At 41.2% G+C, this 15,472-nt stretch overlaps 1 protein-coding gene across 1 annotated transcript in view; it reads right to left on the minus strand.

Annotated features, from left to right (window-relative positions):
* MTR (5-methyltetrahydrofolate-homocysteine methyltransferase) overlaps positions 1 to 15,472 on the minus strand; it is a 224,570-nt gene that overhangs the window by 166,544 nt on the left and 42,554 nt on the right. Inside the window, exons 10-15 of the mRNA XM_063918059.1 lie at positions 5,781 to 5,842; positions 4,963 to 5,030; positions 4,773 to 4,852; positions 3,911 to 4,023; positions 2,425 to 2,565; positions 574 to 759 (exon numbers count right to left, since the gene is read on the minus strand). Of these exons, the coding sequence (XP_063774129.1) occupies positions 574 to 759; positions 2,425 to 2,565; positions 3,911 to 4,023; positions 4,773 to 4,852; positions 4,963 to 5,030; positions 5,781 to 5,842 (650 nt within the window). The remainder of the gene's footprint in view (positions 1 to 573; positions 760 to 2,424; positions 2,566 to 3,910; positions 4,024 to 4,772; positions 4,853 to 4,962; positions 5,031 to 5,780; positions 5,843 to 15,472) is intronic.

Here is a 15,472-nt window from a genome sequence, read left to right on the forward strand (position 1 = left end):
CTGGAAGAGGAGACATGCGGGAGAATGTGGATTGCGTTTGGAATGTGTGATTAACACACTGCCTTGAGAAAGCTTTTTGAGCCCTAAACGCATCAGACCAGTGGAATTCTTTCCTTGGAGCGAACACGGTCGCTTGGGATTCCTGATCAGAAGATTCCAGCTTGAACTCTGGAGAAGAGGGATCAGGAGACTTTGAAAACCACATCCATTCCTCGGAGTCAGCTATTCTCTGGCACGGTTCCAGTTTAACTGGCTAATATTTTTTATAAAAAACAATCAGAAAATGACTTTTTTATGATTGAATTTGGTTATAAACATCTACTTTAAAACCTAACATTATTTTTTTTTCTTCCCCATTTTTATAAAACATTGGTTACTCATCAATGACCGAAATATCAGGCCATTGAAAATCGGATCATCACGACCATCACATTTTCTTCATGGCTGCTTCTCTCTGCAGCTGTCAAGTGTACACAGGCTAGGTAATAGGGCTTTTAGTAAATTTCCCGAGTAGCTGCTAATGTCTACAGCCAGGGGGTGGGGAGTGCAAAAAAATAAAAACCACAAACTTACCTGCCCCACTTCATCAAAAGCCATTATAACTACTGCAGCTCCAAACTGCTTTATCTTTCTGGCTTTCGCCAGAAAGTCTTCTTCTCCCTCTTTCAGACTGATACTGTTCACTATGCACTTCCCCTGACAGCACTTCAGCCCAGCCTCAATCACCTGAAAGTTGGAGGAATCAATACACAGCGGTACCTGTGGAGGGAGATTTGCAATCACTATATTAGGACTGATAAATCTACAACAAAATCTACAGCAGTGTTTTTTTTATGGATTTATACAGCAACATGTATCAAGTCTCCTATATGATAGGAAAGCTGCATTCATTGATACAGTGTGTCTAAATAACATTGTCCTACTGAATATATTAAAATAATTTGGGCACGTCTTACCAAAGTTCCATGAAAAGTGCCAACTGCACTTAATGATGGATATAATAATTGTTACTAATAGATAGATAGATAGATAGATATACAGAGAGAGAGAGAGAGAGAGAGACATATTCCGCAGTGCTTTACAGAGAATATTTGCCCATTCACATCAGTCCCTGCCCCAGTGGAGCTTACAATCTATATTCCCCTATCACATGTACAAAAACACACTAGGGTTACTTTTGGTGGGAGCCAATTAACCTACCAGTATATTTTTTGGGGGATTGTGGGAGTAAACCCGAGTACCTAGAGAAAACCCACAAAAGAACGTGGAGACTATACAAACTCCACGCAGTTAGGGCCATGGTGGGAATCAAACTCATGATTTCAGTGCTGTGAGGCAGTAATGCTAACCATTACACCAATCGTACTGCCCAGTCTTTCAACATCATACCTGTGCAAGTCTATTGACAGAAGCTAGTGGATCGGACCTAAAATGAAGTCAAGACGTGCTGGTGAGGCTCATTCACCATTTGAAAAAAGGCAGGAACATTCAAAACTGCCCCTAATTTGATTGGATGTAACTGGATGGAAAAGAAGGCATTTCTGGTGAGGACAGTATTCGCTAAATGCCAGATTTAGCGCCATAAAATCCACTTTTTTGGGGGGTGATTTATGGTTATATTTAATATAACAGCCAAAAAAAATATCTAAAAATCAAATAAAAAATAATAGCTATGAGCAAAGACACTCAAGAAACACAATGACCATACAAATTAGAACTATCCCATAAAGAGAAATCTCATAAGCCCAAAGTCTTTTCACATCTCCCTTTAGGGTCACTGCCAGAGAAGGTGATGATGGAATCAGCCATTAAAGATGCTGACCGTGTTCTGCCATTGCTGGGCTCCACCTACAATGATAGTGGAGAGTTCCTAGTCTTGAAAAACTAAACTGGCTATTCACATCCTGGAACTCAAATAGCTGTATACAGTATTCAAAGTGAATGCTTGGTGTCTCTAAAGCAGAAGGTACAATGCTGACAAGACTGCAAGACAAATCCTGTGATGTCATGACAGCCATTAATGAGAAACCAGCAAAATGAACAGATATATCAGTAATTGGCTGGTATGTTAGGAATTTCGACGCATACTAAAAAATGTAAGTAGTCACATACCGATGGTGCAAAATCCCCACAATATTTTACATTGTAATGGATGAAGTGAATGTAATGCACATAAACATTTCTTACATTTTCACATAAGGTCAAATTGTAATTGTTTTTCTGAATTTTAAAATATTATAAGAATGAAATTGCTCACCGCAAAACAAAGCATTTATTTACAGACTACTTTCCTAGCACACTCTGAATTCATTTTACAAGCATAATTATGGAATACTTGTGTTTAGAATGTATTTATTTTTCTTTTACATCAAAGCAAAAAACACTTCATAACAATATTAGCAAACAGAGCACAGTATGGCTTACCTTAGCAATATCTGGTTCAGATGCAATGTATTTGCAAAATCTGGCCATGGCCCTGGGGCCATCCAGCATCCCTTCATCCATATTGATGTCCAGAATTTGTGCTCCCATCTCTACTTGTGCTTTTGCAATGGTCAAAGCTTCCTGTTAAAAGTAGACCGAAATTAGGCTAACCACACAAAGGCTACTCACTGGACTTGAGTCATATAGTAAGCAAAATAATGGCCCTCATTCCGAGTTGTTCGCTCGCTAGCTGCTTTTAGCTGCATTGCACACGCTAAGCCGCCGCCTACTGGGAGTGAATCTTAGCTTTGCAGAATTGCGAACGAAAGATTCGCATAATTGCGAATAGAAATTTCTTTGCAGTTTCTGAGTAGCTCGACACTTACTCTGCCACTGCGATCAGTTCAGTCAGTTTCGTTCCTGGTTTGACGTCACAAACACACCCAGCGTTCGCCCAGACACTCCCCCGTTTCTCCAGCCACTCCCGCGTTTTTCCCAGAAACGGCAGCGTTTTTCCGCACACACCCATAAAACGGCCAGTTTCCGCCCAGAAACACCCACTTCCTGTCAATCACACTCCGATCACCAGAACGAAGAAATTTCTTCGTTAAGCCGTGGAGTAAAATACCTAACTTTTTGGCAAATTTACTTGGCGCAGACGCAATGCGAACATTGCGCATGCGCAGTTTGCGACAAATCGCTCCGTTGCGAAAACCACTAACGAGCGAACAACTCGGAATGAGGGCCAATGTGTGTACAACACAGAAACACATGTAGGTGGCTAAACCAAACATATCTGGCATTTCAGTGACCCACCAGAGCAATCGGATCACAAACTGTGAAATAAACCATCCCCACAAGTTACAATTATTATTTACAGTCAATGAAATAGGTTTTACTTCCACTAATCACCCTTCCTTGGGTAAGATAGCGTCAGGAACCTGAGAATAACCCTAAGCATGCCATTTAGCTATTGTCGGATGTGATCTATAAAATCTGCCTTCACCATCAAGATGCTGCCCATTTTCGCAAATCTAGCTGTATAAGAAGGTTCCCACCTGTTACTATTGTGATGTTGTGTAAGAATTGGTCTCTTGGTTTTGGACACCCCTCCTCCAGTTTGGGAGTTTGCCTGTCTACCTTATTTAGCTGTTCCATCTGTTCTAGGTCACATGATCTGCTCTCCTATGCAGAGCTGACTAAAGGCTCCATTGGTGAGTTAATGAGTGCAGCGGTTTCAGCAGTTACAAATAAATATAATCGGGATTTAATATTTTACTGACTTTGTTGAAAAACAATTGTTTGTACAATTAGGCTAGAAGGCAGACAAGATTGGCCTTTAGTGCCATATTTATTAAATCTGGTACACTGAAATAGTACCAAACTAAAAAAATCATACATGAGAAACAAAAATATAAATGGATGTTGCAATGGTTTTCTTTGTAAACTATTTTAAAACCACTTTTACGCAGACACACAAACACACCTCATAATTCCCAGACGTGATAAGCTTGGCAAATTTTCTTGACCCTGCCACATTGCATCGCTCTCCGATATTTACAAAATTTGTGTATGGTCCTATCCTAAATGGTTCCAAGCCTGTATGGGAGAAAGAGACCAATGCAACGTAAATATTGTATAATCCACAATTACACAGCACACAACAAAGTTCTTACAGAGTGCAAGGATCAATTTTGCAATCAATAAAAAAAAAAAAAGTGTGTGAAAAACGCAGGGGATCAGTCACTTGAAACCACCAACATCATGGAGACCCATTAAAGGGAATTTGGGGAGTTAATCCAAATTTTATGATAATGCAGTCTGTCAGCTAACAACCTCGCTGAGGCATGAAGTGACAGATGCACTTTAGTATATTGTGTATATTTAGCATTAGTATGTTATCCAGCAGTAGTTACGGTCATTACTTCATGAACAGTGCAAGTGCTGGTGGCACCCACATAAGGCTAACAGAAATATGGTAAATCCTCACTCTACAATGTTTGCCTTGTGCTTTCTTTTTGATGGTCAAATGCAATAAAATGGGGACCAACTATAGAAGTCAGATTTCTAGGATAAAAAACACAGCCCTAGGAAATTGGGAAATGGGGTTTCCTTCACCCTACATGCAAAGTGTTGATGATGGCTCAGTCCACGCTTACAATGCCATGCTTGTGCTATGGTGCCTGAGTGAGAAGCCTCAAAGCACAATGATATGAACAGAGAGGGAAGCAACAAGCCTTGGTCCCATCCCACACAATAATAAGTGCAGTTACCCAACCATCAAACAATACATGGTACTCAAAGTTTGTATACAGGTCTAGAGAATACTGAATCAGGCCTTTACATACCAGAAAGTAACATATATCCATCACACACAGAAGCGGGAGGAATTCTCGGTTTGTAGTGCTTCACAGCTTCAGCAATTTCTCTGATAACATATAGCAATGGTACAGAATGAGAGATCATTTTTATCATAAGAGAAAAACAAAATGCCCCCTAATTAAAAAACAAAAAAACAAAAACCCTTTCCCTAGTTACCGGATATGTGCTGGTGTAGTTCCACAGCATCCACCAACTATATTCACCAAACCATCCATTGCAAAGTCCTGTAGAGGAGAAAATGAGTTCTGTGATGTACTGTCTTTGGGGGGGAAAACAAAATAAATACTACTAATGAAAGATACTAACAAGGAGCAAAACAAACACAGAATGTTGACATTCAGAATGGTAAGTCAGAATGTCCACATGGATATTAGTTTTTACATATAATATGTCAACATGTTGACATTTAAGATGTTGACATCAGAATGCAGACATCGTTTTTTTGCATAATTTAGCCTAACCCTAAACCTAACCTTAAAAATAACACAAAAATGTCCTGTCGACATGTTAGATGTGGACATTTTTTTTGTTTACCTTATGCCCATGTCGACATTCATGGAAATGTACATATCAGTACAGTGTAAAAGCAAAGGTCTAGACTTCTAATGGAAAATGGTGTTTAAAACACCAATTCATGTATGACACCAAGTCTATATGGCTTATTAACCGTTATAACTTTAGCAGTTTATATGCTACTGAGGCAGGCAAACCCCTGATGCTGCAACTCTCATGGCAGATGAGCAGATTGTGTCTAAGCATATGGCAGGAGGTATCATTCCCAGTTTGGAAGAATTTAGTATCCCCCCAATTAACCAAATACATTTAAAAAGAAAAAACAGTGTGCTCCATCCTACAGAATTAAATCAACTCCCTCACTCATTATTTACCTCCTATATACAGTATTCAGGCTAAACAGAACAACCAGCAGAAGACTACAGCTAGTACTGTAAATTGTGTATGGCGCAGAGCGTTACCTTAATGTGCTTAGCAGTCACTTCTGGTGTTTCATCATAATCGCCGAACGTGTTGGGCAGACCTAAATGTATTATATTGGAAAGTTTAAGTTATTTTATCAAAATTCTAAACAATATTTTAAAATCTTTCTGCTGTCTTCCTGAGCTCCTACCTCTACTGTAACAAGCCTTTTCATAAATTTGACCGAGATGTATAGAAAACAGACAAAAGGGGGAGTTGTTACCTGAAGCAATGAGCTGCACCTACAGTGAAAATATTTGCTAAAAATGTACAAGACAGAACTTATGGCCCTCATACATCAGCAATAAATTGAGGCAATGTCCCGATCCCCCATGTCCGAGTCGGGAAATCGGGAATATCAATCATGTTTAAAAAATCCCGATTCACTGGGGGTGTGGCTTGCATAGCAATGATGACGGACACATAATCCTGGTGCTCCGCACAGCTGTAACTTCTCCTTCCCGACTGCTTCCCAGAGAATGTGGAACCGCTACTTTGGCACCACTGATGACTCCTGAGTGTTTGAGCATCCCATAGAACATTTGACATCCTACAATGGCCTGCACCGGCGCCATTTTGTAGGTGATTGGAAGGCGCTCGGCAGTCTCTGTTCTGCTGCTGCCTGAATAGCGGATCTGCTGGCTGACTGCTGCCCCGCCCATTAATCCCTGTCTCTGCCCTGAAACACTGGTGTGTGCACATCCGGTGAGTGCTTACCTGTTCTCATAGCCGCGGGTGCCATTTTAATGCCTGTATCTGATGGTGTCCATGCTCACATCCTCTTACAGCACCCAACAAGCCCTTCCCTGCTGTAACCCTCTGCCGGGACCTGTATTGGGGACTTCTAGCTGGTGATTGCTACATATCTGGCTTCACTTAAGCTGTCCTAGTCAGCCTGTTATGTTATTCTGGATGAGGGTCTCTAGACAGGGTAATCACAATTTTGCTAGCCATATTGGGAAGAAACAATGCAGAGTACAAGAATGTTTTGCCTCTACCTTGTATTCCTTTTCATCTACATTCACTGTAAAATCCTCCTGAGTTGTAGAGTCCTTCTCCAGCGATGACATTTAGTGGTGGCTCTGTGTTACTTTCTCAGCAATTATAAATTGTAGTTTGTTTTACAAGATACTACACCATACTTAGAAGCGGGAAGCAATCTATTTGCCGGCTGTCCGGATCTCAGCAGTCAGGATACAACCGCGAGAGCCAAAAATGCAGACAGCCGTAATACCAGCTCACAGGGGCTATTCCCACTCCTGGTTGTCCATGACACCCATAGAGTGGGAATAGATCCTGTGGCGAGCGTATCGCTCGCACTGCTACTGGCGTTCTGGTGGGCGGGATGCTGCTGTCGGGATACTAACAGCCGGCATCCCACCCGCTGGAATTACATATGTATTCCCTTAGAAGCACCTGCTTATAGCCAATGTCCTGCATCTGGTGACCAGTACACCAACACAGCACCTCCTTAAGACCCTGGCATACCTCCTTGAAATCTGTTGTTTCTCTACTCCTGCACTGTCAACCTGTTTCTTGGCTCCCACGTGGCTTGACTACCACCTCTTTGTTTAACCATGACCTCCTGACCCACCCCTTCATTGTCGGGGACAGTGTGTAGTGGCTGCAATTGGGAACCTTCCATGCTAGGCATCTCATAAAACTGGGACTACTGTCTTTTTGTATCTGCAATTTTTTTCTGTGCCACCTTTTGAATGGGAAAGACCAGTAAAGGTGTATAGACGCCTGCTACTAAGAAGTCAGATGACAACCCCTCACAACCCAATCTGTTCTGTAATCTCACATCAGACATGGACGCTTTTGTGGAGGGCATTCATTTTCCATCTGATTTGTCTCAGTCCTTTGACCGTATCATCGCCTACTCACCCTGGCTGTGATAACGACACTGGCGTTAACATTCTCGACCATTTTAGTTCCCTCCCAAATAAGCAAGATCTCCCCTCCAAACAAGATTTCCTGGACCCTGAGAAAAATCTCAAGGAAACGGTTAGGACAGAAATAGCTGCCATGCAAGTGGACATGTTAAGGAAATTAATTGTATTTCATTCACAGCTGCTGGACACTGTTTCTGTTCACGCTCTGTATATGAAATCCATGTTATGTTGCCTAGATGACCAGGAAAATACAGGAAAACACAACTTCCATATAAGAGGGAAACCAGAATGTGCAAGGTCCCGGCATAGTGGATGCACTTACGAAGGTCTTTAATGAAATAATTGATGCAGATACTGATAAGGTCTTCCTCTTTGACTGAGCGCATTGTGCACCTCACCCATGGGACCTTCAATCAGAGGCCCCTAGAGACATTATGGGGGAGATTCAAATGTTTGAAAAGTCAATTGGGAGTCTGTTTTTTCCTATCTAATAGACAGGAAAAAACAGACACCCAAGCGACCTTTCAAACATTTGAATTCCACCGAATGTGTCATCTACACAATCCTAATGTCAGAGACGAGATTCTCAGTAAGGCCCATAAATTGGAAGCTGTTGAATTCAATGGTGCTAAAATCCAGATCTTCCCTGATCTTTCGTGGAGCACCTTTCAACAACGGCACCTTCTCAAGCCGCTTACTGACACGATCAAGCAAAAAGGTATCGGATTTCATTGGGGCCTCCATTTGAGTTTCCAGGCCTCACACAACGGTCAGCAAGCTCTTTACAAGACCCTGAGGATCTTGACACATTCTGTGCTGCACTTGATATTCCAAAGCCACAACTCACAGTTGGACTCAATGGACTTCTCATTTGGAACCTCAATGCCTGACTCCACAGCATCAACAAATGAAGTGCGTCTCCCCATGGCCCTACCCCTATGGAAGTTGGTACCTGATGGCAGAGCTTCCATTTGATACTGTTATTTCTTTAATTTTTACTGTCTCACTGTTCCCTCAGAATTTTTTCTGCAAACAGCGCACATGCAATTTTGTATGTCATGTTATAGCCTTCTCTTCATCAGTCCAGATATTATTTCTGGCTGCAGGTCTGTTACTTGCCTTGTATGCTTCTACTGATATTACAGGTACACCACCGATAATCTGGCACCCTCGGTTCCATCACTGTGCTGGATTATCCGTTTTGCCGGATTTTCAGAGGTATCGATAACTGTGGTGTCGGCGGCATCCTACCACCCCGCAGCCTAATTCTACCCAGGATGCTTCCCACAGCCTGACTCCATGGCACAGCCCGACTGCCTGCAGCCACCTTCCAGCCTAAGCCTCCCGCTGACTATCTAAGCCCTCCAGCATCCTAAGGGCTGTTTTTCTAAGGTTTTTTCCTGTGTGTTTTTTAATGAAGTATTGTTGCCATTGAGGGCTTTCACACAACACGGCACCAGCCCGGCTGCCGGTTTGCAGCTGGATCTATCCACTGAATAATCCGGCTGCCATGCCGGGGCTGTGCCGTCCTTGTAGGCAGTGTAGACTGTGTGTGAATGGGAGCTTTCACACACAACGGCTATTTTCTTCTGCTGTTGCTGCTGCACATGCACACAGCAGTAAGCACAGCTGAAAGCAGTTGTGTGTGAAAGGCTTTGCCAGCCGGTAAAAAAAAAAACGGATGACTTTTGTCCGTCTTTTTGCCGTCCGTACAAAACCTGTGTGTGAAACAGCCCTAACTCTCACCAGCAGCCTAACTTTCCCCGACACCTAATTTGTCCGGATTAAAAAAGGTGCAAGACCATCAGGTGACGGATAATGGAGGGTGTAACTGTACCTAGTATTCTTCATATATATTGTGTTTTCAGTTCTATTCCTAACGCTACAGAATGTAATTCTGATAATTGTCCACATGTTACCGGACAGTAGCTGCTGCCACCCTACCCCAGATGGGTCATTGTTGTTCCACAATAAATTTATTATGTATATTTTGCATTTTTTCTGCTTAGTATTTTTTACTTTATTTTTTCTGCCCATCCTCTTCTTTCCAGTATTCCTCTCCCCTGCCGTCCAGTTTTACTTCCTAAGGGGTTGCGTGTGGTTCTGTGCTCCTATTGATTGTTCCAGGTCAAACTCATGTACTGCTAGTAGTTCCTTCCTGCAGCTTGATTCCCTCCCTTCCCTGCCCGCACTACTATGAGAGAGTTGCGCTCTAACAGTGTAGATGTTGTGTTTCTGAAAGAGATGCACTTTACATTGCTTGCTTCTCCCAAACTAGGCAACCATTATTACCCTTATTTTTTGCAGCAGTAACTCTGCCGGTAAAGGTGCATACACACTGGGCGTTTTTGCCCAGCGTGTATGCATAGCGATGATCGCTGACATTGCTGGGCTGAAAAGCGCTCAGTGCATACACACTGAGCGCTTTTCCCCCCTGCCCAGCAATGTCAGCGGGGGTGAGCAGCTTTCCATAGTAGGACGCTATGGAAACCCACTCACCCCGCCATTCATCTACTGGTAATACCTTATTATTTGATTCAAATGATTCCCATTGCTCTCTCTAAATGCGATATTCAACTATGCACTAAACTCTTTTATGCATTCCTGAGGGAAGAGGTCCCGAGTGTCATTTAAGAAATTACATTTGCCTCGTCATTTGGGGGGGATTGGGTGTCCCTGACTCTTTTTTTCGATACTTCATTGACTGGTGTCATGGTAGTAGCTTATAGACCAATGTGTTGTTAAGAGCGTGAATTATTTGCACCATACTCTATCGGAGCACTGTTGCATACTAAAAAGTCTGAATTACCTTGAGGAACCTTAGATAATTTACTGTACCGTGATACTTACTACACTTGGCACTCTCTCCACAAGTTTTTTAAAAGTGATCCTTTAAAATCTGTATATGCTACCTTTTGGGGTAACCCCAATTTTCCGACGGAAAGGATAATGTACGATTCCTGATTTGAGATCCAATGGGATTTCGGCCATTAGGGACGTCTTCGACCTGGGAGGTCGACTCCTCACTTACCAATCCTTATGTGATAAATTTGATTTATATAATGCTCACTTTTACATGTACCTTCAAGCACGCCATTATGCGTTATCGATGAAACCCGATTCCCCTTTGTCTCCTTTGGGGGACAGGCAAATACTCTCACTACGTTATTACATTTGACTGCTACCTGGCCATATAAAACTAAGATGCTTATGCTAGATTTGCAACATACAGACCCTACTTCCTTATGGGCCAACACTTTTAGAGCCTGGAAATTCACTATCCCCTTGTTATCTGACCCCACGCCTGTCTTTAAACATTATGGATCTACCCTTAAATTCCTGTTTTCAGCACTGCTCCAGGAGGTACATGTAAAGGTAATACATCGGGCATATACTGCACAATGACAACGACGACATATGGTTTCAGATGAAACCGGCCATTGTCCTAAATGCCATATATCTCATGCTACACTCTGTCACAATTTTTGGGAATGTGGGAACATTTGTATTTTGGGGGGGAAAGTGTTGCAGTATGTTAATGCTCTGTTCAGATCCCTCCTGATCCCCTAGCATTACTTTGTGCCAATTTTGAGAATTGTGATCTAGGCCCGATGAAGAGAGACATTTTACCATTGTTGACAACTATTGTTACAGTAGCCAAGAAAACTAAACTTACTCACTGGACCTCCAGGTGTCCACCCAAACTTGCAATGGTTAAGACTTCTCTTATGCAAATTCTATATTTTGATCAAAAATCCACCATGACAAACATAGGAAAAGGGGTAGTGAAGTTCCACAAAAAAATTAATTTTTTTTATTGATCAATTAAGTACATCTGACCAAGCTAAATGACACAAATTATTTGAAAATACACAATGGTTCCTCTACAGACAAGTGGAATTAGCGTCTTAACGCAATATTCTTGGTAAATGCATTCCTCAGCCCACCTGTGCTGCTTTACATGCCCCCACTCTAACTAACTAACTATATTTACACTGTTTTATTGTACAGGATGAGTATCCCTTATACAAAATGCTTGGGACCAGGAATATTTTGGATTTTGCATTTTCCGTATTTTGGAATAATTGCATACCATAAAGAGATATCATGGCGATGGGACCTAAATCTAAGCACAGAATATATTTATGTTTCATATACACCTTATACACACAGCCTGAAGGTAATTTTAGCCAATATTTTTAATAATTTTGTGCATTAAACAAAGTGTGTCTACATTCACACAATTCATTTATGTTTCATATACACCTTATACACACAGCCTGAAGGTCATTTAATACAATATTTTTTATAACTTTGTGTATTAAACAAAGTTCATGTACATTGAGTCATCAGAAAACAAAGGTTTCACTATCACACTCTCACTCAAAAAAATCTGTATTTCGGAATATTTGGATATGGGATACTCAACCTGTACTTCATTCTTTCTCCTAATAGTAAGTTGTGATTTTTCTTTGTTACGCCCTTTTTTTTCTGTAGATGGACTGTTCTAATGCAATGGCCTTTTAGGTAATTTTTCTTGTGTATCTGATTATCCAGCATGCATTATCCACATTTACTAATATCTTCTCTTTTGTTTCCTGACTGTATGATTTCATTTACAGGTTGAGTCTCCCTTATCCAAAATGCTTGGGACCAGAGGTATTTTGGATATGGGATTTTTCCGTATTTTGGAATAATTGCATACCATAATGAGATATCATGGTGATGGGACCTAAATCTAAGCACAGAATGCATTTATGTTACATATACACACAGCCTGAAGGTAATTTTAGCCAATATTTTTTATAACTTTGTGCATTAAACAAAGTGTGTCTACATTCACACAATTCATTTATGTTTCATATACACCTTATACACACACCCTGAAGGTCATTTAATACAATATTTTTAATAACTTTGTGTATTAAACAAAGTTTGTGTACATTGAGCCATAAAAAAACAAAGGTTTCACTATCTCACTCAAAAAAGTCTGTATTTCTGAATATTTGGATATGGGATACTCAACCTGTATATTAAAATGCAAATAAACAGATGTTACAAAAAAAAAAAAAAAAAAAAAAAAGGAAACGGCTTCCCGGAAATTCAAACTCCTAGAACATATAAAAGTTCTGTAGACATCTCATAAGTCCTTGCTCTCTGTTGCCGTACTTCATGAACTCACCAAGACTAGGTCTGCTTTTAATAAAGACTAAATTAGACATGCAAAAATGTTGTCACAAATTTTATCTTTGGGGCCACAAGCTTGCGAGGGTGGAAAAATCTCAGACTTATGTCCATTCTATCCACAACTGTGCAGGGGAAAGCATTCATACATTCACCAAACTTGCGGAGGCCTTTCAGAATTATTACATGACTCTGTAACTTACAGAGTGGTCACCCCCCTTCTGATGAAGTTATTGTTAAGGTAGCAATCAGAGATTATCTCTGCACTGTGGGATATTCGTGCCATCTTGAGGAACCTTTCACAGTTGGGCAAGTGGAAGCTGTCTTGTACACTACCCACTCTGGGAAGAGTCCAGGCCATTATTCCTAAGGATGTTAAGGACCTGACTCAGTGCTCAAGTTATAGGCCAATTTTCCTCCTCAACATCAACCTGAAGTTGTTCACCATACTGATAACCAAAACCTCTTGCCAGGTTTGGTTGATCAGACCAGGTGTGATTCATTTATGGTAGAGAGGTGAAAGACAACACCACGAAAATCAGATCTCATTCACCATATTTGGAATAGTGAATTCAATATGGTCCTGCTGTCCACAGATGCAGAGAACTGTATGTTGGCTTTATACAAATTCCCATCTGCAAGAGTTAGGGTTAATGGTGCACTTTTAGAACCATTGCTTATTTGAAATTAACAAAACAAGGCTGCCCCTTATCTTTTGTACTTTGCATTAAGGCTTTGGCAAGGGCGATCTGAGTAAATGGGGACATTCAGAGGAGGGACATACAGATAGGGGACAGAGAGCATAAGTTTACTCTTTGCAGATGACCTTCTGGCCTCTATTTCTTCATCTGTGACCTCTCTGCCTGCACTTATGGAGTTCAGTAGATTCATCCGTTTCTCTAATTTTAAAATAAACTACACCAAGTCAGTAGCGCTAAATTTATCTTCCCCTGCTCCAGTAGTTGTAGGGCTTCGGGAGGTGTTCCCATTTCATAGGCACTCTTCACAGTTCAAATATCTTGGGAGTTACCCTCATTAATAACAACTCTCACTTATTTCACCTTAACTTCCTCCCTTTTTAACTAGGTTAAAGGCTGATTTTCAGAAGTGGTTGTCACTGTGGCTGTCCTGGCTACCTGGGTAGGGAGAATACTATTTAAATTAATATCTTGCTCAAAGAAAACAGTATCTTTTTCAGGCCCTCCCTATAGTGGTCCCTCCCTCAGTTTTTAGTGATCTCCAAGGCATGGTGGTGAGACTTGTTTAGGATGGCCACACGCCCAAGAATTTTTTTAACCAGTGCTCATTCGGAGCTGAAAAAGTAGGGGTCTTCAACATCCCATATAGTTGAAATGTCTCACTCCTAGCCATGAAGCAGTTGCCCTTAATTGAAAGTCAGCCTGTCCAGGTCCCTATATCTGTACTCCTCAGGCTCACAGTCTATGAATTTAGCATCCTACTCTTGAATCGACACTTGCCTCTTGGAAAAAATTTAATCGTCGCCCTTTGTTTGCTCCTGGAGTATCCCCATTTACTACTCTAACACATAATCCAGATAATCCAGATAATGTCACTTTCCAACCTGAACAGCTGAAGGAGTCCTTAGTCTAGGCCAATTAGTCGACGCTATAGGGATGCAATCCTTTATAGACAACCAAAGCAAATTTGCACTCCCACCCCATTCATTTTGGATGTTCCTACAACTTAGGCACTTAATCAACTCAATATCCCCTAGTACTATACGGCCTACATCAACCCCATTTGAATCTCTTTGTCTGATGGCATTCCCTCTGCTCTCCTAATATCTAAACTTTACCAACTATACCGGGATGGTATATCTGACTCTCTACCCTCCTACACTCCGACATAGAATAGGGAGCTGAATATAAACCTCTCTGAAGAATAATGGACTCAGATCTTTCACTATATTTCACCCACTCCCCTTCCATCCAGATATTGCAAACACAGTATAAAGATACTCTCTAGGTGGTATGGATATTCTACTACTCTCCAGTTTATGTTTCAGAGTGTCTCGAATCTCTTCTGATGTTAACAGTCTCTAGGTACACCACGCATATTTGGTGGCAATGTTCTGCCCTGGTTGGTTTCTGGCAGACGGTTCAGAGGCTCTCTGAGACCATCACTGGGATTCCACTCCCTTTTACTCCTTCTGGTTTCTTAATCATATGGAAATACCCCTCTCCCAATTTAAGGAATCCTACATTTTACATCTTCTGAATGCCGCCAGCCCTTCTCTCTATCTGTCACCGCCCTCTTTTCTTCTTCCTTTTTCTAGTTTTATGGTTTCAGTATAGGGTAATGGTAATTCATCCACAGATGTATCTTTCTTTCTGTTTACTTACTGTCCTGCCTATCAGGGTCCGACTGGGTCTTATATACATAGTTACATAGTCAGTGAGGTTGAAAAGAGGCAAAGTGCCAATCGGGTTCAACCTGTATTCTGCATTAATCTATTCATATTATATGTGAGTAATGGCTTAGTACCAAATGAAAACCATGATTCTTACCACTCCCAGATAATGTCAATATGTTAATTGCTATAGCCCTGGATACATTTATACAGACATGTCCTTTGATTTTTTTATGCATTT

Source organism: Pseudophryne corroboree, chromosome 4 (assembly GCF_028390025.1).
Source record: "Pseudophryne corroboree isolate aPseCor3 chromosome 4, aPseCor3.hap2, whole genome shotgun sequence".
NCBI classification, from domain to species: domain Eukaryota; kingdom Metazoa; phylum Chordata; class Amphibia; order Anura; family Myobatrachidae; genus Pseudophryne; species Pseudophryne corroboree.